We start from the raw sequence: 26,155 nt of genomic DNA, 5'->3' as shown, positions 1-26,155 counted from the left end.
AAAAAAAAAACAATTTTTCGTTTTTTTGGTAAAAAAACTTGTTATATAATTTAAAAAAAATTTTTGCGCCTGTTTTTACAAGAAAACAATTATTACGTCATATTCAATTCCCGAAAAAAAAACTTCGGAAGCAATTATGTCACGTGATCATACGGATTATCCACAACGGCAAAGTGCGAATCGTGTAACTTTCATTCAGCGAAGTACATTTAATTGTAGTCCGCCTCACAACGCGAACACGGAAAATGACTTTATCATTTTAAATGTGATTGTTAAACTAGTGGTAATGGCCTGTTAGTTATCGTCTGTTCTAATTCGGCATTAAAAATCAATCGCGTGGTTTTATTACCTTTGTGTTATTGTTAGTACATGGTTTGTTTAGTTTTGGTGTAGTAACAAAGTAATATATGATGTAAGGGGAATGAATAGTTACTATTTTTAAGAACATTTTTTGCTGGATTTTTAGTTTTATTGATTCTTTAGTATACTTGTACAGTAAATAAGGTATGGCATTTGTAAAATAGTTGATGCTATTTAAAGATAGGTTCAAATTGAAGGTAGTTTTAGTCGAAATCTTTAATTTTTTAATTAAAAATCTATTTTTTTCTATATCTATAAAATAGTATTTAAATAACTCTTTTTTAATAAATTTAATTTTTTTTTAAATTTAATTTCGCATTTATTAAGTTAATTTAGTTTTTAAACGGAATAAATTATTATTTGCGTTAGGTCCTTATTAAATTATTAGCCATGAATTATTAATATGCTATTGTGACGTCATATTTTATAACAATTGAACTAAATTCTCGTATATTTTCAGTGATATTGTAATACTAGAATGAAATTAAAGTTAAATTCGTGGATTTTAATTTAAAACTGAATCAAGATCGTGAAAGAAGTTACGAATATTTGGATTATTTTTGATTATTTTATTTATCCTCGATATTAAACATGAAAAGTCAGGATAATTACCCCACGTGGAAAGGATATTGTAAGTTGAAAGTGTTTACTATACAAAGTATTTACTAAAAAGTTATAATGCGATAACTATCTTTAATTTTAGCTTTTTTTGCCTTTTATTTAAATATAAATCAAATAAAAACAATAAAACTGTAACTTTTACATATTTTAACTTTTATTTTACTTTTTATTTTTTCAGTATTTCGTCTTCAACAAGAGGCACCAAAACCGAGACCCGTTTTCTGCCAAAACAGAGATGTAAGTAAAATAACAGTAATACAAATAAATAACTCGCACATTAAAACGCCCAATGGGACGCACTTATAAAGGCCCCACAGGAGTTACTAATGGTTAAATATAGTAGACCAATGCTCGATTGATATTTTTTATATAACCGAATTTAATTCGCTAATGTAAAGCGATGTTATTTTGAATATCAATATTTTCCCACGGTATGACGTCACGGCTATGAGCACGTGTTTATGTGTGAATAGTTACTTAACGACTTGAATCGTGATTTTGCTTCCGTTTCGTTATAGAAATCAAAATGATCACCTTTTAATGTAAATCCGCTTTTCAAACCCCCGCGCGATATGCATTGTTACGTCATAGAGTAGTGTGGGATTCATTGTGATTATTGCGTCACAATGTGTGTGGAATGTTATTGAGTTAAAATTTATTTGATGAAGGTTAAAAATGTAAAAATCCTAAAAAAAAAAATTTGTTCATTTTAATATTTTATTATAAACAAAAATGTAAGTCAAAAAATTTGAGCAATAATATCTTATTTATAATATTTATTATTTTTACAATTAGTTATTATTGTTTTAATTATTTAAAAACAAACAATTAGTACACGGTTCGTTTATTTTAATTGTTCGGTAGTTTTTCTTTGATCTGACATTTATTTGGGAAATTTTGAAATAATAAATCTTAAGAAAATGTTGACTATAATAAAAGTAGACCTACTGACTGCTTTTGGCTAATTTTTTTGGTGATTAAAAAAAGGAACTTTACGTGTTTTTTATGTAAATTTTTAAGGATAGTTCTTTTTCTAACTCTGTAAAATTGTCATTTTCTTACCCTATATTGCACCAGTTTATTGCGCTCTGGAATTCGTGAAATTTGTGTTTATTGAAACATACTCCATACGGAAAGTACTTGGAATTCTAAACCTTTTGTTTAAAAAAATAAGATCCTTAAAATTCAAGGGGAAAAGGTGCGTTAAGTAGAGGCAGAAAAATAGGCGCCAAATTCTTACAATTCGTTTGGCAATATTTGGGAAAATTTGAATTTTTTAGTTGATTACGCAACCGATTTTTTCGAAATTTTTGTGGTAAATTTTTTGCCTATATACCCTTGCCAATTGCCATTAAAAATTTAAAGAATTTTATATAAAAAAATATTTTGAATTTAAATTTTTAACATTCCAAACTGAATAGGATTCTAGTTGGGAGTTTTTATTTGTTTTTTGGTTCCTTATATTTAAGGTTAACTGAAATGTTTATACCCTTGGGTTTAAAAATGTTAATTTTAAAGGTTTTATTCATATTTTAGCATTTTTTTAGTAAAAATTTGCCAGAATTTGGGTTTTTAAATATTTGTAATGGTATTAGTAACTTAAAATACATTAAATATATTATAAAAACCCATTTTTACGCAATTTAGCTTGTAAAAAACAATTTTTTTTGTTTTTGTCCTCAAATCTTTATTACAACAATAATTTCCCGCCCAAAATGACTGTTATTTGTTACAAGTGTAGTAGCTATATGACGTCATAACCCAATCATTCGCTACATACAACACTAAAGTTCAAATATATTTTTATTTTCTATAAAAAAAGTTAATTTAATTTTGTTTTTTGTAAAAATATATTTAAAAGCATTGATATTAATTGAATTAAAAGATCTTTACACATTTTATTCTCGTGGATTATTGTACATTTCGTTCAGCTATAACGACCATATAAAGAATGCGACTTTCTGAGTCAATTTACGCTCACATACCAAAGCACAGGCCAAGTTATTTAGTACTATCAGCATACAAGATCGAATACCGCATCGTTTAGTATAATTTCACCCTATTTATGATATCAGCTTCGTGGCATAATACTCAAAGTTTCAGTTCCTTATAAAGCAGCCTACGCTACTGGATTATCTCTTGATCTTACAACCTTTAATATGCTTTGTTTATCAACTAAACGTGTTATTATCCCTTTGTAAATATGCTTAATCGCATAAAAATATAATTAGCGTAACTGAAGTAGTAATGGCGCCATTGTTGTGCTAGTTAGGCTTATTACAGCAGACGACTGGTAGACAAAACGACGTATTTAAGGCATTAAAAGTCTGTAAATAATTGCAAAATTATTAATTTAATATAAACAATGGCGTAGTGCTTTATGTTTGTATAATAAGATAACGTTGCCGTGTTTGTCATGTTAAAATTTTCTCTGATTTGATGTTTTATCTTGAGTAAATTTACACAAATTCGCAATATTTGGTTAAGTTTGTTTGGGTGCTTCTATCTATTACGATGTCTCTTCTAAAATCGTAAAATGAGTTCCTGTAAAAGATACACTACCTGTTAATATACTTACTTAAAAAGGTGATTTTGATTTAATGTTAAAACATTACTGTTAATTATGTCGTAAATTCAAAGTCGTTAATAATTGTTTTAAAGTATGTTAGACTGACTAAACATTTCAATTTTATCTGTTTTATAGTTATGAGAAATTAGAGGTACCGTTTTTAAATACTTTTAGACTGACGACGTTACAGTTTAAGGGTATTAGATTTGAAATTTTAAACCACATTTCTATTCCTGTCGTTTTCTGACTTTGATTGTGATAAAATCCCACTTTTTTATCTCTTTTCAAAATGTCATTTCAATTTTCTCCTACTATATTTTAGCGATAACAATAATCTATTTCAAATCTATTTCATAACACTTGTGTATACCACATTGCCGGGTCTTTTAAGATAATAGCTTCTTGAGATTTTAAGAGCGGGCCTGTCTTAACCGCATTGTGTAGTGGACTATAGGCAGTAACTTGGGTAGGCTAATATAAGATACACATTTTTCATGCTAATAAAGTAGAATAAGTTCGTCAATTTACGTATTTTTACATACTATTACATATTTTCTTTCAATATTTATAACAAGTTTACATTAATTCCTCATATTATGTTTTTTTGTGTGTAGAAAATCCTATTTACAGTTGCCTATACTTTAAATTGGTTGGTATTGCTATGCGTTCATTAACTTGTCATTTAGTTATTGGGCTTAAACCAAAGTGCTTTTATCTGATTATATTTTGTCTGGCATATGTGATTATAATGTTAAAGTTGTACTAGTACAGACTGTATTGTTTCTACTCATCGCTATGTTATCATTACTGTCTTCAAGCACTTGAGAAGAAGTAATTGTTTGTTATGAAAGTATGTTGTTAGCCTAACATTTCTCTTTAATTTAATAACCAATTGCTTATTTCAAGTGGATTCAGTCTCTTGTGGTAATATTGCTTCTTATTTCCAAATTTCGCGGGTTTTATCCAGTTTTAAAACTTATAAAACGTGCAGCGACTTCAAATCGGCTTATGCTAATCTAGTGGTTTATGAAAATTTAAGATTCTATTGTTGTTAAAATCCCGCCATACCTATTCCACTAAACTAGATCTCCAGCTTAAGGTATGGGGTAGTTTTTGGATTATTTCGTAAGTCGATTTAATACCTTGAATTGGGGGGGTCAAACTATTTTTGTTGGGTATAACTTTGGTTGTTATGACTAGATTTTTTAAATATTTGTGGATTTTTTTACAAAACTTTGCTTTTTTTGTGTGCCTTACGTTATTGCTTTACCATTAAAATATATGTTGTACAATTACGTTTAAATATAAATATAATTTTGGCATTTCTTTAACAAATTTGGCGATTTTGTTTAAGTGGGTGGGCCATTACAAAGTGTTTTATTTGGGCGTGGATGTTACAATTAGAATAAATTCTCAGGCTATGTCTTAAGTATAGTTACATTACGTTATTACTTATTCATAGTGCCATCAATTAATCATAGCTTTACTGCTGTACTTGTAATTTAGACCAAGTAGAAGTTTGCAAAGTTACTGAAAGAATTCTTAAATTAAACACACCGTTAATAGTAGTTAAATTGCACAATTTTTAAGGGCTTAATTTCTAGTCCAAAATGTTAAATGTATAAAGGTGATTACTTGGCAATATTTGCCACATTCAAATTCTTGTTAAAATAGGTCGTAAATTTTCTTCATACACCGACTTAGTATGTAAACAAGGATTTTTCGCTTAACGACATCTCGTAAAATGTTCGGAAAATTTTCACCTTGGTAGCGCAAGACGTTTTTATTATATTTATGGTCCTGTGTTTACCCAAGCATAGCATTGTCACCTGATTTACGGCTTGACAGTCTGGAATATTGTGTAAACAATGTTTGTGTGTTTGGTCATAATACTCCTGATTTAAAATTCACGAAAAACTAATTAAAAAATTTAAAAACCTAATGAAATATAGATTAGTCAATTGTGTTTGTATATTAGTTTGTTTAGATGCTATTAAGTAAAACATAAAGGTGGTATAATATTGTGTAAACATAATTTTTATTAACTTTTTAAAACTGACACAAAATCTGCTATAAGAAAATATTCAAAAAATGGCCAAAATTTGTATTTAGAAAAGTTGTTTTTACATTTTGACAAATAACCTAAAAATATTAATATTTTTAATCGTTTAATTGTAATCTTCTTATTTCTTTGCACACGAAATGTTTTATTCAGTCTTAAAACCCACTCAAAATATTAAAACTTGTTTGCGAATCCAATGTTTAAATTCGTGCTGGATTACAGAATTAAAATGTAGGTGGTCTGTTAGGACATGAACTCGAATAATTAATCCTTCTGTGTTCTGATAGCCTAAAAACCTCTACATTGTTAGATCCAGGTGTTACCTATGACCACAGTAAACTAACATTACCTTCCGGTACACTGCCAGTTGTGCTGATTATTGCCAGTTTTTTGTTAATGTGTCTATTATGTAGGTTACTTAAGCCTTGCTGCTATTAGCTTAGAATATGCCAAGCAGGTGGCGTTAAGATTAAACAAATAATGTCATTTATTGACACTTTAAGTGACTTGTTCTAATTGTATTAATGCGTTTGTTGATATTACGTACTAACTATGGCATGTTTACGCCAGCAGTTGCTATTATTTATGTTCAATAATAAGCTTAAAACATGGGCATTAATTTGCTACTACGATAGTAGGTAGCAAGAATAACATATTTGGGTTATTTTGCGTTTGTATTTCTTGATACATTAACTCAACTGTTACATTCCTGCTATTGTTCAAAAATAACTCTTTAGTATGAGAAATATTTGTTCGTGTAGTTAGTCTTTTCAAGTTCATTTCACGTTAACCTATTAGGTTCTAATTATAAACATTTGTAGCCTGAATTTGTTAATACAAAATAGATTACCATGACCGTATACTCTTTGAGTTTTATGGCTAATTAAACGTTTTTTAAGCTTATGAAGTGTAAATTTACAATTGTATTTTGATAAGAAAACATTTCTATTTTTTTGGGGACTTGAAACTTTTTAAAACTTTATCAAATTCTGTTTTTCGTATTTTGTAACGATATATAAAAAATAAATAGCTACTTTATACCAACGGGCAACTTTACATAAATACTTGCTGTATACTTTAACATGACAATAATGGAAAAAAAAGATTTAGTTCAAGTTTATTAAAAATCTTATAATATTTATTTAAAACTTTATTAATTGGCAACCCTGAAGTTGGATCGTGTGAAATTCACGGCTTAATTGTTAGTTTTTTTCTTCGATCCCACGCCTCCCAGGTCACGTGACGCACGCCGGCCAGTGATTACGTAACCGCAAACACATTCGATTTATTGTGACGTCATAGAGATTAGCACTCGGGAAACAATGTTAGGACAATAGGTGATCTGTGAATAAGGAGTTAGGGGGATAAATTAACTATTTAAACAATTTTGTTTTATTTTGATTCATTCTTAGCTTAAATTACGTATTTTAACAAATTATGACGTCATAATTTTATATACAGTATTATTTTGTAGAATTATTTAAATGCACTGTCCTAGCTCGAAGTTGTACAAGTTTAAAATTAATATGCCAGTCATACCGTATACTTGTATAACTTTTTTTAACTGTTTAAAAATAATTACGAATCATAAAAAATTTAAATTTATAATTAGTTAATTTTATTTAGTAACATATAAAATTTAAAGAATGTAATGAATAATGACTTTCGTGTGTAAAACGGGTTTTTAATTAAAAAACAAATTAATTTAACTATAATTATTAATTTACTGATTTTTATCTGTTATGCCGTAAGCTTTTTTTAATTTAACTAATAAAATTAATCATATATTTTTTAATTAAAATTTAAAGTTTGATGAACGGAACAATGTTTTGCTTGTTTTTAATTTTTCTGCGTTCTCCGAAGTGTTTTTAACAGAAAATTTTTCGGTGGTATTCATATAAACATGAACCGGTTAATTCTTTGGTTAAAAAAAATAGATATGCGGTTTTAAGAAATGTTTTTCAATTTTTTTTTTAATAAAATGCAAAAACTTATTTTTAGGCATTGTAAATTAACAAGCTTTTTTGTTTTTTATTTTTTTCAACCTATTTTTCTTCCTCCATTCTTATAAGACTTAAACAAAAGTAATTGACATAAATCTATTGACCGGCTGTTGCCAGGGGATTATGACGTCACGAATGGCCACTTGTGACGTGCAATTGCCGGCTAAACGCACTCGCGCGTATGTCACAACTCCGACATCAAGGTTATTACACGAGGATTAATCAAAATTCAACGATCGTAATTTAACTACACGCCGAGATTTTAAGTTAAAAACAAGTAATATAAATTTGAGAAAATATTCTGGTTTTTCTAGTTATTTCAAATTGTGATTTGTAATTTTTGGGGACTTAAATGTCAAACTGAAAAAAACAAATCGTGTAAAAAACAGAAAACAAGAAATTAAATGCCATAATTTAAAAACAAAACTCAAAAAATTTTTTTTTATTAAAAATAAACACATATCTATTTTTTTCTGACATTTTATTAGTTTAAAATTTACCGACATTTCAAAACCCTTTTTAAGGAATTTGAAAATCAAATATACCTCTTAATGCCTTTATTATATCAAGCTTTAATTTAAACAAAGCAAATTTTTTTCTTCCACACGCTTTTTTTAGGCAAGTCCAAACTTAACCAAAACAAACAAAAACTTTAACATTTGAGCACAGTTGGCCTTGTGTTTTATCCCCACCCCCTACTTCGTATAGAGTTTAAATCTAACGCTTACGACCCAATTATTCTTTAATGTGGTTTTAATACAAAGATTATAACAGGCTTTATGGAATTTTTATGTATTTGTATTCTATATACTTTATTTTGTATTTATTCAATTTAATTCCTAAACAAAAAATGAATATTTTCATTCTGTTAAAAATTCTTTCTAATTTTTTTAAAATTTATTTAAACAAAATGATCTTTACTTAATCGAGGATAAATGAATCAGTTTGTTTTATTTTCACACCGTTTCAACCGTGAATTTCCTTCAACATATTAATTCCCTTAATTCGATATTTCCGAACGTACTGGGTTCGATTACTAGCGGTTGGGTGGTCTTTATTGGGGAGAAATTCCAGCGTTATTCGGGGTTTGGGGGCTATATTTAGGAATTTGTCACATGTGATTCATTAAAATAGGGTCACTGCCCAAAAAAATTTAAAAAAAGTTTTCTTAAAAAATAAGAATATTAAAATCTTAAAAAATTGATTTTTAGTTTATTTCAAGTTTAATTTACAGTCTATTTCTCAAGTTGTCCTCTTACGCTACATTGCAATAATAAAAATGGTGGTTTTTGTTATTATATGCCTTCTGCAAATGCGTGATGTTTTTAAAATTACATCACCGAATTTTGCTTCAATTTAGTTACGGTTATTGCCATCTATAAACGAAATATGACGTCATAAATCGAAGTTTAATCCTTCCAATTTAGGACTCAATTCGGTTCAATTAAGACGCGTTACCGTCAGCAAATACGGGCGTCTAATATAGGCTCATTTATCGATTAAGTTAAAATATTGATTTCTTGTCAATTTAAGTATGTAAATAAAATCCTAATTGCCAGCGACACAAAGTCAATTAAGTTAGATAGAGGACGTTCGATATAAACCTAATTAATATTGACTGCTGCCAACCGTGATCCAATAAGAATGATTTTACTTGCATATAACTTAATTGCTTTCTTAATGGACGTAAATTATTTCTGCAAATATTATTATTCTAGCTTAAAAATAGTTAAAGTTATCAATATTTTTGTCAAAATTTGATTTGATCGAGTTAAAATTATAATATATATTGAGAAAAAAAAAGTCAAATACATATAAGCCCCTAATTATTTTTTCAAAAAATATTCAAATTTTTTCTTTTTTTAGGTTTCTAACCGTCCCAGTTTTTACGGAAGAGAATGCCATGGTCTGTTAAGCAGGGATGAAGGGGAGAATTTATGTCGGGAAGAAGGATCTTTTCTCATCCGTGAGTCCCAAACTGAGAGAGGAAGATTTACTCTTGTTCTAAGGTAAAAAAATACAATTTCTGCCTTGCTGTTTTTATAGTTTTTTTATTTAAAGAATTGTTTTTTTTTTCTAATTTAACTTTCCTTTTAACCCCTATACTTATTAGTTATAATTTTTTAACACATTTTGTTTATTAATTCGTGTATTTAAAGATCATATTAACATTGGTTTCGTGTTCTACCTAAACATTTTTGTTTTGAGTTGTGTTAAATTCATATGTTATGTAGATAGACAGTTAAGTTAACTGGAATTATTCGTGGTAATACGATTGGTTAACTAGAAAATTTGACATTCAAAGTTGTATCGTTTGTTGTGGGTAAAATCGGCTTTTTTCGGTTCACAGTCTAAGCTCCATCGATGCGAAAATTAATTTCAAATCTTACCTGCTAAGCTATTTTTAAACATTATGCAAGTCACGCTTGGCCGTGGAATTTAAACCAGTTCCGTAGCCCTGTGTTGGCAAAGGGTTAACTACAAAAGGCACTGCTGTTTTTGTTTCACGGCCTAATATTTCGGCGGTGATGTAATTTATTGTTTAGCCCTATCGATAGATAACTAGATTAACTGAAGTCTACCTCATGTCAGTAAGCAACCATGCGTTTCACATCACCGCTAATATGACGTCACAAATCTTAAAATTGTGATTCATGAATGCGGTGTGCTTGTGCTAGGCTAGGACCGGGTTTTAAGTGTTTATTTAGGGAGTTTAAGGCCAGGAAATTCTAGAATTTCGGCATTTTTTCGTCGGTACATCACCTACCGGTATTGATTAGGGATTTTTTGACAACAAAATAACATGTTTGCGCAAAAATGAACTATTTTTAACGGTTAGTTTGCAGATTTGTTTTTAATAAAGAATCCATATTTAAAAATCCCCTGTAGTTTTAAAAACTAAATTTTGAGTCATTTTTTGTTGTCACTTGCAATTCATTAAACCAGTTTTACATACTTCAACCCAAAAATCAAAGCATTTTAAAACAAAAGTAACAATTTAAAGTACCCTTAACCCAAAAAAATTTGGCTACGACTTCTTGTCAGTTACTCTGTAACCTAACACTTCATTTCCCATAAGAAGTCAACTAGACAATTACACGACGTTTCAAAAACCTACCAAGTACACTTCAGATCGAAATTAAGTGGTGTTCTGTTAAGTTAAATAACCAGCTGGCTTTGTTTAAGTAATTGTATCAATTTAGCCGATTTTTTACCGGTTTTAGGGATTAAAATTGCGACAAAAAATTGTTAAGCCTTCTTTTCCGATTCCTACTTTTCGTATTTTAAGGTTCAGTGCTTTTGCGATCGAAATTGTATAAAAAACGTCAGGAAAACGTTTTAACTTAACTTAAATTAATAAATTCTTGAAAATTCGATTTGATAAGTACTTAAATTTACGGAAATTTGAAAGTCTAAATTAAACCAACATTAAGTCTGTAGTTTTATGTTTTATATACACACTTATTCAAGCGCAAATGTGATAATAAAACTTGTTATTATAACCTTTACAATGACAGAGATATGCCAAAAATTTGTTTTGTATATTTTCCCTCCGTGTAAAATAAGATATTGAACTAAGTATTATGTTGAATATTTAAAATATTGGAAAAAAAAATGTAATTTTTATATCCGCTACATACAATTCAAATGTTTTGACAATACAATTTTAACGTTTAATATTATTCATAACTTATGACAGATAATTATTAAAATTAGAACATTTTTTGTTTATTTTGGCTGCATTTATCTTTTGCTAACTAATTTAAAACATCTGTTCAAAAAACTTGTTTTTAATTTAAAATAAATGCGCAATTTTTTTCTTATCTTTAAACCCATTTATCACAATTTTAAAATAAAATTTTGTTGTTTTAAGTTAGCTAGACGCTGCTGTTTTTAGCCTAATAACTTAATTATTCGATGTGCAGTCACGCACAACGTCTGCGTGTAAATGACGTGTTATAATTCGTTGACGCATGATCATGATTAGAAGTCTATAAACTATGATTTATTCCTTGTCTACAGTTATTTTAATTCAAGCTTACGGTTTTCTGACATTTTTAGGGATTAAATTTTAATCTGAATATTAATACAACTTACGCAATCTAAAATAGTGTTGTTTATCAATTATATACGACGTATAACGTTAGCTTGATGACGCAAATAAATCTATGACATAACAATATGAGTAATTGTCAGCAATGATTTTGCGATTAATTTAAACCACACCTTTAAGTTCGAGGAATTTTTAATAATTGTTTTTAGTCCTGACGTAAGACTTTATATTCGTTGCCTAGTAACTTCGCCAAGTCATTAATTGTAGCAGTCTACAGTATATTTGACCTTGTGGTATTAAATGTTTATTTAACTGCGTTTTTTTGGAATTTAATTAACGTAAACAAATATCATAAAAACGCTACTGCATGTCAGCAGTTGGAATCGAACCCGGGATTTTAGGTTTTAATTACTACAAAATGCAGCATACCATAGCGTACAGCGCCATGCCAGTTGTTAATTAAGAAACAAAATACAGCTTAGCCTCAAAATTCTAGAAACAAAACCCAAAATTTTGACAGTCGGTTTGTTGATCCCGTTTCTTGCAGGAAATTGATTTTTTTGTCAAGTGGTTAGCGTTTAGTCTTCTTGTGTTTCTCTTTCTGATTACCTTAACTCTCAAATTGGATTAGGATAAGAAAGTTTCTTGTTAGACGTGACAAAATTACGATTTTTTTCAAAGCAAACAGTTGTTTACAGTCAAACTGAAAGCTTTGCAGTTTTGTTGATACACTTACTAGTTTAAACCAATTACATTTACATGCTTTAATTTGTGGTTTTGGTGCCGCTTTAGCGCTGTTAGTGGCAGTTTTTGTATATTTTTGAGGGTAGAATTTTTTAAATATTTTTTTAAAAAACCTAATATTTTTTAATATACTCATTAAATTTTTAACAAACTTTTAGTTAGAATTAACAAACCTATTAATATCCAAAAACATTAAAAAAAATATGTCATTTATTTTTATGGGTTATTTCAAATAGCTAAAACGTGGTTATAATTAAAGGTATTTTAATTAAACGATTGCTTCTACTGCCTAGAGGCAGATACGAACTTTTCCAACTAGCTCATCATTTAAATATACTTATAAGGTATTGAACTATTTTTAACACATATTTTTCGCCAAATTAAATTTTTAAGTTCAGCTGTATTTACGTTTCCTGAAATCTTATTAGTGTATTAAAAATTTCGTTAACTTTATTATAAATAAAATAGAAGTGTTATATATATGCACAAAAATACAGAATTTTTCACATAAAAAAAAGATGTGAAATTGGATATTTTTTCTGATACGTTATTTGACCTAAATTGCCATATCATTATTAAATCCTTTCGATTACACGATAAATTAAGAACCCATAACCTTTCGCCTTCTGCCCTAACAAGCATACTACCTTATCACTTACCAGTAGTTAAGTGTGTAATTTGTAACACAGATAAAATTGTGATGTCATAATAGCGTTGTTACGTGTGTTATACATGTTTAGAAACCGCGTATTTAGCACGCTGGGATTGAGTTAATTTGCGGGCAGGCCGAGTAATTTGCAGAGTAGCGTAACCTAATTTGAGCCACAGTTCATCTTAACACGCCAATTAAATTTAAAAATGTAACACCTGGGCGCTTGCTGATTTTAAAATGAAGTTTTTGGCACTTTTAATTATTTTGTGAAAATATTATGCATGTTTTACTATTTATTGAAATTCTTTGGACCTAATAAGCAGTGTCGTATTTAGTTTGCCTAGTTAATAACTGTCATTTTGCCTTACATAAAAAACCCAAAATAGCTTACTGCTTATCAAACTTTTAAGAGATGATTTGACAACTATCTGTCAGCTATATTGTCAAACTTTAAGCCATCCATAAAATGATTATTTTATTACAAGTTGGGTGGTAATATAACTATACAATATCTTGTGTGTTTTGTTAAAAAGTGTTTTTTAAGTTTCTTTTCATGTTATAACTAATTTTATTTGCTAATTAAAACATGTAACAATAGCTGAATAATTGAATTACAAATGCTACCTTTTAAAATATAAATTTAGAATTAAATTAAATTTATTTTTGGATTAAAAATGGATAAAAAATCTTAGCAAACTTTGTTTTATTTTGGTCATCTCAAGCGTTTGATGACGTCACAACGCCCTTTGTTTTGTTAAATTAACAATTGATATGTTTGTCTATTCGTCAAACAATCGCTTAGCTTTGTTAGTTTAAAGCGGGACTGAAATGAAATTTTTTACACAAGTTTTAAGGTTTTGTAAAAACCTCAAAGTTGTTTTCATAATAATTCCTACACGACAAAGATTTAAACTTGGCCTTTCTTGACTTAATAAACACAATTACGTCATTATTTTGTATAAAACGTGCTTTAATATACTGGAAACGGATTTTAAAATATTTTAACAATTTTTTTTTCTGTTTTTTTTAGAGTTTTAGGAGTAGTCAAAAATTTTAAACTCTACTATGAAGATGGGATGCATTTTGTTGGCGAGAAACGGTTTGAAAGGTAAAAATTTTGATTTTAAAGTTGATTAAATCCCTTTTTAAATTTAGTTTAGCTACATTTTTATGTTTATTCAATACTTAAAAGGTCTTACCACTTGGTTATGTAAACATATATATACCTTATCGTAATAATGGATTTTCTGTTATTGTCAGACCAATAAAAGCCTAAAGTAGGCGTTCTATTTGACAATTTAAGTGATTATTAACTTCTTACAATTGAATTTTTGTTGAAATAAATCATAAATTGAATTTTTGCAATAATATTAGCAAAGCAATTCAAATATAAACCTACTTTAGAAATTAAATTTAAATACCCGATATGTTCTTTACATATAAAACATCGATTCTTACCATTTTTACTAAATTTAATGATTAATTCTTGTTTTTTTTTAGTGTATATGATTTAGCAGAAGATGGCCTTATAACAATGCATGTTGAGAATAAAGCTCAGAACTATATTGAAAGAATGGCCCACGAACCTGTTTATAACAGTCTAAGCAGGTAGAAAAACTTAAAAAATGTTATTTTAAACAAATTCTTTATTTAAGTTAAATGAAACCCAAAAAACGACTTTTTTATAAAAAATTAAACAAAATTCTCTTTTTTAGATATTCTTTGGCTGGAGGGAAAGTCCCACATTATCCCGAACTCAACAAACCCCAGCAACGCGAACGTAATCTTATGACGTCGTCACCTGTCGAGCAACCACCCATTCCGGCGAGGCGCATGTATTCTTCCGCCAACGAAAATAAATCCCCGCGCGCCGGAAACTACGTCACAGAGCTTCATTATTACGAGAACGCCCCGGTCGCCATGCAAGACGATGTATCACCGGAAGTGACGTACGACAACAACTACATGACGCAAGAAGCGGGTCACTACGTCACAGAGGTTCCGACGCAGGAAGCTTACTACCGGTACTACGATGACGTCACCCAGGATCAGTCGGGCGGAACAAAGAAAAATTTAACTCCTACGTCATCAGACGAGCGGAAACAAAGAAAGAAGAGAATCGCGACCGAAGATGCGAAAAACAATCAACAATTCCAACAACAAACAATAAATATGACCGAAAACAACCAACAGAGGGACGGTTATAACCAACTTGTGCCACAGAGTCACGGAAATTTGAGGCATGTGCCACGGATTAACGTGCTAGACGAGGGTTACCACGGGCAACAGGTGCCACAGAATATGCACGTGGCACACGTCAGAAATTTTGGTGACAGTGGCCACAGTTTTCACGAGGTAATTATAAAAATTCGTTTTAGGGGGAGGTGGAGTTATATTTCTTGTGGGGTGATTTTAGGGGTAATATTTTATGAAATTTTAGCAGCTTAATAAGGCAAAAGTGGGGTGAAATATTAGTAACTCTACTTTTTTTTTTCTAGCCAATCGACACTCAATACCATCTCCAGCAACAACCCGAAATAATCGAATATCCGAGCCCCTATGGTCAAAAACCCCAACAACCTGCACAACGGGAGAAAACCAGTCTGGAGCAGATCCTAGCAGTTCATAAGAGGTTAGAGGAAGAAGGAGCATCTTTTACTCCTCGTTCAAATGAAGAAGAGCAGCATCCGAAGATTGTTCACTCCAGGCAAAGTTCGGAACCGGTTGAGCTGTTTCAACATTCTAGAGAAAGGTAAAAACTAATTTATTTTGGGAGAGATGAATTGTGACGTCATAGGATTCTGGGAGTTATAATATTACGTCATAATGTGATTCTATTGTTTTTTTTTTAATTATTTTGTAAATAAATTTATTAATTAATTACTTTTTTTAGTATTAATTTAATCTAAATTTTTATTTTGTTTTATTCTAGTTCTATAGACGGTCAAGAGTCAAGATTTAATATGAGTGCCAACTTTGGTAACAAAGAAGCTTTCATCAGAAGAAAACTTTCGTTTCATGCTCGAAATATATCAGAGAGGTAAACTTAATTTATCTAATGTTATTAATTACCTATATACTGTTATTATTAAAAATAACATGTGATATACAAAGAAGGGTATAGGCGTTAATTAAGCAAAATTTTAGACGACATTTTTTTTACTTTTTCATTAGTATAAAAATAATTTTACAAAAAAATCGAAATGACATTGCGAAAAGGAAACAAAAGTCAAAATCAAATTTATAGTTATGATTGATTTAAGCATAGACATTACACTTGACCTTTAATAACGAAAACCCATAGACAACAGTCGATACATTTGTTTCGAGTTTATAAACCACGTGACCTTTATCGAAAAGAAAAAAAGCAAATTCGCCAAACTTTCGATTTCTTGCGGCTCAGTTCGCCCGATCATAACAAACCTGGCACCACTACCCCAGCCAAACGTCACCCCTGTTTTGCAAGGTCACCGAACCGTGACTTGCGTTTCCTACCACGCGCAAGTGACCCCCGCCACGCATGGTTGCACACGTAAGGGGGGATTGCTACTTGGTCTCGTATATGTTATGTAGGAATGTCACAATTTTTTTCGATTTTTTGAAACTTCAAGGGAACAGAAATCACTTAGTTTTTTGAGCGGTATTTTTTGTTGCCACAAAACCGAACTTTTTGCGGGCTTCTAAAGTGGTAATTTGATATTCTGTTGAAGAATAGAAACATTACCAATCTTCAGGCTCGGTTGAAACTAAATTGACAAATTAATTTATTTATAGACCTCTAAAATATCGTTTGATCATGACGCTCTAGTCTTAAAAACGCCTTCAATTTTGACAATGCTGATGTTATCTTAAGACCCTGGCTAGACGATTATTTACATTTTATTCAATGTCATAATTTAGCCTCGATAGCTTTATTTTAAAACCACAGGGTTGCCGAATTTAAGGAGACAAAAACTCGATTAAATTAGCACAGCTGGCGGTGTTTGCGTAATAATATTTGTTTATCCTCAATGCAAATATAAGGTCAGAATTTTTCGATTGTGTGATTCAAGTTCAAAAAGTTTTTTTCACACAAAAATTCAACGTGTACAATATAAATATTATTTCTCAAATCGATCTTAGGCTAAACATGCCAGTTTTTTTTGTGGGAAATTTTAAACAAATATTTTTGGTTTGATAGAACGTTTTCAGCAGGTTTATAATCATTTTAAACTTTTCTAAATTCGCGGTTATAGCTTATTTAAAAGTTTTGTTTATTTTGTCATCGAGTATTTCGAAAACTCACTCGTACTGATGTTTATTTTCACACCGTTTGGAGTTAAAAGTCGTCCAAATTTGAGATTTTATCTCGCATGAACCTTGCGGGAAAGAAAGATTAAGTGATTTGCAGGATTTGGCATTTTCGCAAAGCACCGAAAACATTACGAACTTAATCGCTTTAGAAAACATGTCGAATTTTGTTAAAAACAAACGATTTAAGATTAATACATTTCTTCGTACACCTGCATTCAATGTTAAACTTATATTTTTAAGTTAAAACTTTTTTTAATCTATTATGTTTAACTTTTACTGTATAGTAGTTTAAAATAACTATGACGTCACTCAACACGTCTTATAGGCAATTTAAGCTTTAAAAAATACAAAAAAGTGTCACCTAATCAGTATAAAACTATCTGTATGCGTTTATTTGTAATAATTCTTGTTCTAATAATCTAAAAACTTGATTTTGCAGAGCTGGAAGTATAGGATCTTGCGGCTCTGAGCTCAGCAATGCCTCCAGCGGTAGTAGTGTACCACACAACTTAGCTGACAACAGTGGATATACGGTAACAAGATTATGTCTATGTTTATACAGTTTATAGCACTGTCTATGTTTATTTTGTGTTTTCAAATAACTTAAATCGATATTAAGGCGCCACTGTTACAGTCACGAGGCTATAAATATTCTGAGATAGTGTATTAGTGTGTTATGGCAATTAGCACTTATTTTTTATACCTTGTAACCGTATATTTGTGTTAATTATAACTTAAACCCATTTAAACCTAATTTGCATAATTTAAAAGTGCCAAAATGTTAATAAAGGCGCCAAGTTTATTTTTGGGTTTTTTGTGCTTATTTAAGTGCTATAAATTGTTAATTTTTTTAAAGGATAAACGAAATAAAGAAAATATATCTAAACAGTGTTTCCTTTTATTTTAGCCTGACATACAAAGCCACCGATCTTCAGAAGAAGAAAGAAACACACCGTCACCTCGTCACGTGACCGGTACGTCATAATAAGAACTCTTTTTCATAACAAAACAATCTAAAATAAATATTTGTAAAATTAAAAAAAATATTTAAAATAAAATTTTGGATTATTTTCAGGCCTCCAGCGTAGAGCAAGTGAGTCTCCGCGTCTCGGATATTCATCCGCCGGCTTGATGACGCGCGAGAGTCGGCAACGAAAACCCGCCGCTCATCTTCCTTCTTCCGAGTCACCATGGCAACCGCGTCGTGACTTCAACCAAGACCACGTGACGTCACAAGTGAAACCAACCAATAGGGAACGAGCGCGTACTAAGTTAGCTCACAATATTCAGAACCCGAATTACAATGACGTCATGTTTGGCGATCAAAATGTGGAGATTGAAAAGCGCGACGTAAGTGTGACGTCATAATACATAATTGTTTGGGTTAAAATTTAAAAAAAACTTACAAAGACTGGGTTAGGACATCGAAAATGGCGATTACCGAAAAGTTTTAAAAAGAAAAGCACTTTTTTTCACTCGACTTATAAATGAAACCTTAAATAAATTGTGATGGTATTTACCATACAAATATATTTCACGTAATTACGAAATTTTTGGCCACAGAAATTTACAGGTTTTGAAACAACAAGTTTTAAAACTATTTTTATTAGGGAGAATTTAATAAAAAAGAATTTGGTTTTATTACGAAATAACAAATTATGGTGTAATGAATAAACCCTCTATATTACACTGTACAAGGCTTAATATTTTATTTAAAAAAATATTATTGTTTTATAAAGTCTAAATTTATTAATATTTTGTTTTTAACAATATTTTTTGTGTTTTTAGAACAAAAAGAAGGCATACAGACGTTCTAAAAGTGATTTTGTAGCAAACCCTAACAAAAGAAATGGTGTTTTACTTGAAGATATATCAAGACAAAAGGTATAACTTTAAAAATTTAAAAAATTAAATTTTAAAAATTTAAAAAAATTAAATTTTAAAATATATGTGAAAAAATGGTTTACATATAACTCTTTAGTGTCAAAAATTAAAAATTTTGAATATTTGAATTTATAGAATTTTAAATTGTATAGGCCATAATATTTAAAATCTGTTTTTTTAGGAAATTTCAAGTAATGACGACATTTGTCAAAGCAATGAACTAAGTGTGCCAATATCACCAGTAAGTTAAACTTAAATTTGTCATATTTTTTTATTTAACACTTTACTCTCAATCTAACTTACTGTAAGGTCTTATAAAAGATAAATTATTAAATAATAAATCACAATCATAAAATTTTATGAATATAAATTCTATATTTTATTGTTAAAATACATGTAATAAAGCTATAAACTTTCATTAGAAGTTTAGCCTAGTGATATAAATATAAGGACCACCTGTGTTATAATTTGACTCATTTTAATAAGGTTATTGAACTTCTATATTTACTCATAAATGTCAGATAATTTAAACATTTAAACAAGGATATTTTCTCTTTTGATTTTTGTCATTTTTACGATATTTAGATTAATGACATTTACGTTTGTTTGTAAATGTTAATTTAATAAATATTGTCATTAAAAAAATATTATTTTGGCCGTTTTTTTTAAACAATAATTTTACAAATATAATACGAATTAAGTATTTAAATATAAAACTACAGCCAAATTTTAAATGTTTTTTACTATTTAAATATGTTGTTTAACTTATTCCTTAAAAAATATTAAATTTTTCTTAATTTTTTCAGACTCGACATAGTTCTGAAAGCGCCTGTCTAGATTCTCGCAAACACCCGGCAGAACGTAAACAATCATCCGGCCACCTTCCTGGCGCCCGAGCCTGGAACCAACGGGTCCCTAATGTAGATTTAAAGCAGCCTAAACCGATGCAGCGAAGGGCGACAACTACCGACTTAGTGGACTCGGCAGCAAGACAAGATAATAATGTGTTTGTTAATAATAATAACAAGCAAAGAAAACCAACCAATGAACAACAGGTAATTTTTTTGTCTGCTTATTTATCCTCAATGTGGAAAGGTCCACTTCATGACGTAAACATAGAGTAACATCCGTTACCTTGACCCAATTTCGAGTTGCCTTTTGGTAGTTTTGGATATTATTGTTTAAATTGCTTGATTATTAAGCTGCTGATCAAATGTTGGCTCAGCAGAAGTTTATATCGCCTTACGCAGTGGGAATTTAACATAGGACCTCATGTAGTAAAGCGAAGTATTTTTTAATGTGAAATAAAATCTAATAAAATAATTTTAATAATTTTAATAATTTTTGTACTAAAAAAATTATTTTAAAAATTGTAATTTTAATTTAAAAAAAAACTTAATTTTTTTTAGATTAATTTGGAATCTCGTACTAAGCGTTCATCATCTCCTAGCAAATCTAAAAAATCCGTGATGTCATCACCGCATCATAATCGCTCCGTGACGTCATCACCTGTAAAAACAGCAAAGTCGAAATGCATGTCAGCCCATCAATACGAAAAAGAACATCATTATAAGGTAAAAAAATGGTTTTACATTTTTGAAAATGTTTTATTTTTTTTATTTTTTAGTTTTTTTTTGTTTTTAATAATTTTTTTCATTTTTCATATTTTTTGTGGAGAAAAAATATTTTAACAATTCAATTTGCCTGAAAAAAACAATGCTCAATTTTTTTTAATTCGCTCACTGGTACAATCTGTTTTGATAAACCGGTTGTGAAAAACCAGCAATTTTCGTCTCCAACTATTTATTTTAAACCACACACATTTGTCCGGTAGGTTAATAACTAGTTTACATTCTTATCTCAACACCTTTACAAAATTCGAATTCAAAAGACTTTTATTCTGAAACTGACAATTATTTCGACTTTGCGTTTTTTTTTTTTAATCATGCCAAAATAAATTGTTATGTCATAATTAAAGTCTTATTGTGTAGCATTTTTTCGTCGAATTGAGGATGTTTTTCTGTTAATAAAAACGTTTTTTTATCAATATTTCAACAATAACATTTTTTTTTAATTTTAAATTTGTTTTTTTTTAGTCTCATACTTACAGAGGTTTTCAATGGTGCGAATATTGTGGGAATTTTATGTGGGGTCTTATTCAGCAAGGAATTCAATGCATCGGTTTGTCATTGTATTTTACTAAAGTTTAAAAATAATAAAAAAAGATAAAAATTGGTCTCATAAATAAGATAATTTTTGACTTATAATTATAATAAAAAACACCTTTTTTGCTTTGTAAGAATTTTTTAAAGACGTTATCACTAATTTAGTAACATTTACATTTAAAATTGCTAAAAAATTGTTTAAAACACTTTTATAAAGTAGATTTTTTTTGACTAGCATTTTAGCAAAAAATACATAATTTTTTTCCGCCCAAAAATATCTATAAATAAACTTTATAATTAACAGCAATAACCTAATTATTTTTCACATTAAATTGTTAAAAAAAATGCTAAAGTTAAACTTAATTTTACAGATTGTGGTTTAAATGTTCATAAACAGTGTGCTAAGCTTGTTCCTAACGACTGCCAACCCGAATTAAAGCATATTAAACACGTGTTCGGAGTCGACCTGACTACTCTAGTGAAATTACATGACACGCAGCGACCTCTGGTGGTCGATCTGTGCATTTCAGAAATCGAAAAAAGAGGTAAATTTTAAAATTAAAAAAAAATCAGATTTTTAAATGTTTCTAAAAAACTTTAAAGTTAAGGGTGTAGTGCTTTATAAATAGTTTCGTTTCTAATTTTGTTTACCCAATTATGACGTCATAAGAGGCGTGGTATGGTGTCACAACCTGACACAAAAAGTCGCTTTAAATCAGAAATATTTGGCGTAAGACTATCGCGGATTAACACTGTTTAATAGCGCGTGCTAAGTATTATTGCGCCGTTAAGGATGATTGATTGGAATTGTATTTAAACGTAAACAAAGAATATCACGACAATATTTCACGTAAAACTACTTAAAAAACGGTTCTGAATAAATTTTCAACCATTTTTTTCTTGGATTTAGGAATTTTACAAAACCATTTTAAATTCCCTTTTATTTGTAATGTAAAATTGCCCAAAAAAAGCGAAAAAATGTAGCTATTTTTCTGTTATTTCAACAGCGCTTAATCCTAAGTTTCAAATATAATTAGGAGATATGTTTATTGTGTTGTTTGAAGCTAAGTCTGATTGGCACATTTTTTACAACATTTTTCTGCAACTATTTGTAATTTCCAACAGGAATCTTAACCTTAAATGCCAAAAATATGCCACGTTTTTTTTCGAAACAGCATTTTTTAGGCTAAAACTCGTTTTTGTACACAACATGACATATTTACGGTTTTTAATTTTGTTTTGGGGATAAACATTTTTTATTTAATCCGCTTGTGTCGCAATATTTAAAATATTGCGATTTATTTTCGCGAAAATAACTTTTTAAATATATCAAAACGTTGCGATGACCGATATTATTTTATCAATTCGCGACAATGACGTCATAGGTCACGTGGTACTTTATCAATGTCATCGACAATACATCTGCAACAGTAATTCTTTTTAATCCTTAATTTAATCAACAAATACTACAGCGCTGCGCTTTTAAAATAGTATTTTTGCACGATTAGAACACTGCTTAGAAAACCTGGGCATTGAACAATGCCGTTGGTAGTGAAAGGGTTAGCTTAGCGCGTTCTTTATTTGATCGGGCTCTGGAATTAAGACGTAAAACGTGCCCGTTAGATTTAAGCTTGTTTATAAATTTATGTTATGATCCTCATTTAATTACCGAATGAGGCACGCTTTTTTTGCAACAAAACATCTGAAATTTGCAAAACAATTTTTTTACTTTTTCTGCAAATATATTTTTTTGTGATTTTTTAAGTTTCGATTTAAAATTTTTTTATTAGTGTATTTATAACCCTCTGACATTTTAAAAGCAAGTTTTAATTACGTTTTTATATTTGTTATTATATATAGTTTTGTTGAGTAAATGAATTTTAGTTTATATAAATGTTAGCTAGCGAAAACAAAAATCTAAATTTACTACTAAGTATATCTATACTTTTTAAATGAGTTTTTTTAACTTTTTAATTTTAATTGTTTTAATTTTATTTGACTTGTTGAGAATTATAAGATTTAACTTTTAAAAATTAGTCTTTAGTTTTTAACAAATTGTTTATTTTATTTTTAAGGAATGGATGCTGAAGGAATATACAGAGTCCCTGGCTCTCTCCAAGAAATATCAGATTTAAAAGCAGAGTTTGATCAATGTAAGAATTGTTAAATTTTTTTTTTCTCAACATTTTTATTAAAATTAGATATATTTCTAAAATTTTACATTATTTTTTTTTTATTTTTAAGATTTTATTTTTTTTTAGATGGTGCTGACGTAGATCTGACGTCATGTGATGACGTGAACACAATAGCAGGTTCATTAAAATTATATTTAAGAGAGTTGCCAGTTCCCCTTCTTCCTTATCAGCTTTACTCTCGCTTTATTAACGCAGCAAGTAAGTCAAAAATATTAAAAAATAAATTTAAATTTTTTGACTAATTTATAGAAAATATTTTTTATTGTAATTTAACTTTATAATTATTTTCTTGATGTTTTATTTTAAATTTAATATAAATTTAAACTTTTTTGTAGAAATATCGCGAGGTGATGGAAAGTTAGATGCGATTAAAATGGCTTTAAGTGCAATGCCAGGAGCTCACCTAGAAACTTTAAAATACATTATCCACCATTTGGGAAGGTAAAAAATTTAACTTTTAATTATATTTTTCAAAAAAAATTGCGTTTTGTATACATTTTAATAAACCCTATATTTCTCCTCGACGTGGAAAGGTCGAATACGTGACTTAAATATAAAGTAACGTCAGTTACCCCAACTTAGTCTCGAGTTGCTTTTAGCAGTTCGGGATATTATAGATTATTATTGCCCGATTATTAGGCTGCTAATTAAGTATTGGCTCAGCAGGAGTTTCATACCAGCGCCTTACTTAAGGATGTTGCAGCATAAAAGCTGAGGGGATTGAACTCAGCACCTTACGTAGTGAAGTTAAGTGTTCTGACCACTACACCAAGTTGCCAGTATTCTTATATTAATATATTTCTATTTTCTATAACCTGAACTTAATATTTCTTTTTTTAGAGTTACCCAATACTCGACAGCCAATCAAATGGATGCCCACAACTTGGGTATTGTATTTGGCCCCACTTTATTACGCGCCCCCGAAAAGGACGCGCATGCGCAGTACAACCTTAACGACACTCCCTACCAACAGGACGTCATCGGGACGATGATTGAGTGTCGTCATCAATTGTTCGGTCCCGCTTGATTGCCTGTCTTTGTCAGTGACGTCACGTAAGCGTTATGACGTCACACTTACGAAGATGGAGCGATTTTGGACAAAGGAAACCAAAGTATGAAGGATTTAAATTTTTTTTCAGTGTTTTTTTGGGGAAAAGGTTTTGTTTTTTATTCTATTTAATAACAGAGCACACTTTCAATTTTTTTCTGCAATCTTTTCAGTTTTCATTTTTATTTTTCATCCTTTATTTTATGAGCGCATGTTTTTATATTCGTTTTTATTTATTTTCAAGTTTCTTACGATTTTGTGTTTGGCGAATTATCCTAAGTTCCATTTTTCGTTTGTCCTCGATTTTGATTACCAAAAACAACGTTTTTATTTGGAAACCCTGACGTTACGTCACTTTTAAAACAAGTGCAATAGATTTATTTGCGCGAATTTTTCTTTTTTTTATGTTAAAAAAACGAATTTTTAGTTTTAAAACAAATGTGAGAAATATTTTATTTAATTTGTAATTTTTTTTTTGAGTTTTTGTTTATTTGCAGCTTTAGCACTGTGCGTGATTCGGAAATTTAATTTTCGCTTTTTTGTGTCGGTTTTTAATAAGCTTCGCTAATTAGGCCAAAGCTTATGTTATGTTCAAAAATACAATCGTAAAAAAATTAAAAAATTTTTTTATTTTAGTGATTTAGGTCATGTTTTTTTTTGTATATATCTTTATCCTCGATGTGGGAAAGTCGAATGCGCGACTTAAACATAGAGTAACATTAGTTACTCCGACCCAGTTTCGAGTTGCCTGTGGCAGTTTGGGATATATAGATTATAATTGTCCGATAATTATGCTGCTGATTAAGTGCTGGCTGAGCAGGAGTTCGTACCGTTTATAGCACCTTACTCAAGGGCGCTACAGCACTAGATCAGTGGGGATTGAACCCACGACCTCATGTGTGGTGTAGCAAGTGTTCTTACTACTACACCACGTCCAGGTGATTATATTTAAAATTGACACCTAAAATCTGTGATAATTTTAGGGCCTATATATTCAATTTAGAAAAGCAGAATTGTTTTTAATGCATGTTTTTATTTGGCATGTAAAAACCACAATTAATTTTTTTATAAACACTTTTATTTTTATTTATTTCAAATTAGCACATTAACCTTTTATTTATATATTCTAGGTAGTTGAAGTTTAAATAAGAATAACTTGATTTCGATATATAAACAAGCCAAAATATATTTACTTAAAAATTAAATTAGAATTAAAGAAATTAGTTAAATAATGCAAAAAAATTATATATACAATAAAACACAATCAATTAAAAATATACAGATTATATGATATAGAATAATATAGTAAAAAATTAAAAATTTATGGTACAATAATTAAATTATATAGACAAAGACTATATACAATAAATACGTAACTAAAAATGGCAAAATTTTCGTATTATTGTGCTTTTAAAAGCACTTTTCAACACTGTTTTGTAAAGTAATAACACCAATATTTCATAAACAATTTACACTTAATTTACAGATACATTTTAAAAATGTGC

The 26,155-nt window shown here is 29.4% G+C and overlaps 1 protein-coding gene across 1 annotated transcript; it reads left to right on the top strand.

Annotated features, from left to right (window-relative positions):
- The first annotated feature begins 825 nt into the window (after positions 1 to 825).
- Positions 826 to 25,259, top strand: LOC145743766 (uncharacterized). Its single transcript, XM_082561808.1, has 21 exons — positions 826 to 991; positions 1,160 to 1,218; positions 9,482 to 9,624; positions 14,096 to 14,173; positions 14,566 to 14,673; positions 14,781 to 15,420; positions 15,564 to 15,817; positions 15,998 to 16,105; positions 17,798 to 17,891; positions 18,266 to 18,332; positions 18,434 to 18,708; positions 19,147 to 19,242; positions 19,424 to 19,483; positions 20,049 to 20,297; positions 20,652 to 20,816; positions 21,339 to 21,423; positions 21,779 to 21,952; positions 23,483 to 23,560; positions 23,669 to 23,800; positions 23,938 to 24,043; positions 24,443 to 25,259. The coding sequence occupies exons 1-21, from the start codon at positions 952 to 954 to the stop codon at positions 24,627 to 24,629; spliced, it is 3,198 nt and encodes a 1,065-aa protein (XP_082417934.1). The 5' UTR covers positions 826 to 951; the 3' UTR covers positions 24,630 to 25,259.
- Positions 25,260 to 26,155: the final 896 nt, after the last annotated feature.

The sequence above is a fragment of the Corella eumyota genome, chromosome 2, assembly GCF_963082875.1.
Source record: "Corella eumyota chromosome 2, kaCorEumy4.1, whole genome shotgun sequence".
Taxonomy (NCBI): domain Eukaryota; kingdom Metazoa; phylum Chordata; class Ascidiacea; order Phlebobranchia; family Corellidae; genus Corella; species Corella eumyota.
Note: the sequence above shows the minus strand (reverse complement) of the source record. Positions and strands in the feature narration are given on the sequence as shown.

What these genes read in the sequence shown, in the direction of transcription:
- LOC145743766 (XM_082561808.1), top strand. Translation starts at nt 952, where the DNA reads ATGAAAAGTCAGGATAATTACCCCACGTGGAAAGGATATT. An exon ending in GTGGCCACAGTTTTCACGAG is followed by an intron (nt 15,421 to 15,563) that starts GTAATTATAAAA and finishes TTTTTTTTCTAG; the next exon opens with CCAATCGACACTCAATACCA. An exon ending in AAAAAGAACATCATTATAAG is followed by an intron (nt 20,817 to 21,338) that starts GTAAAAAAATGG and finishes GTTTTTTTTTAG; the next exon opens with TCTCATACTTACAGAGGTTT.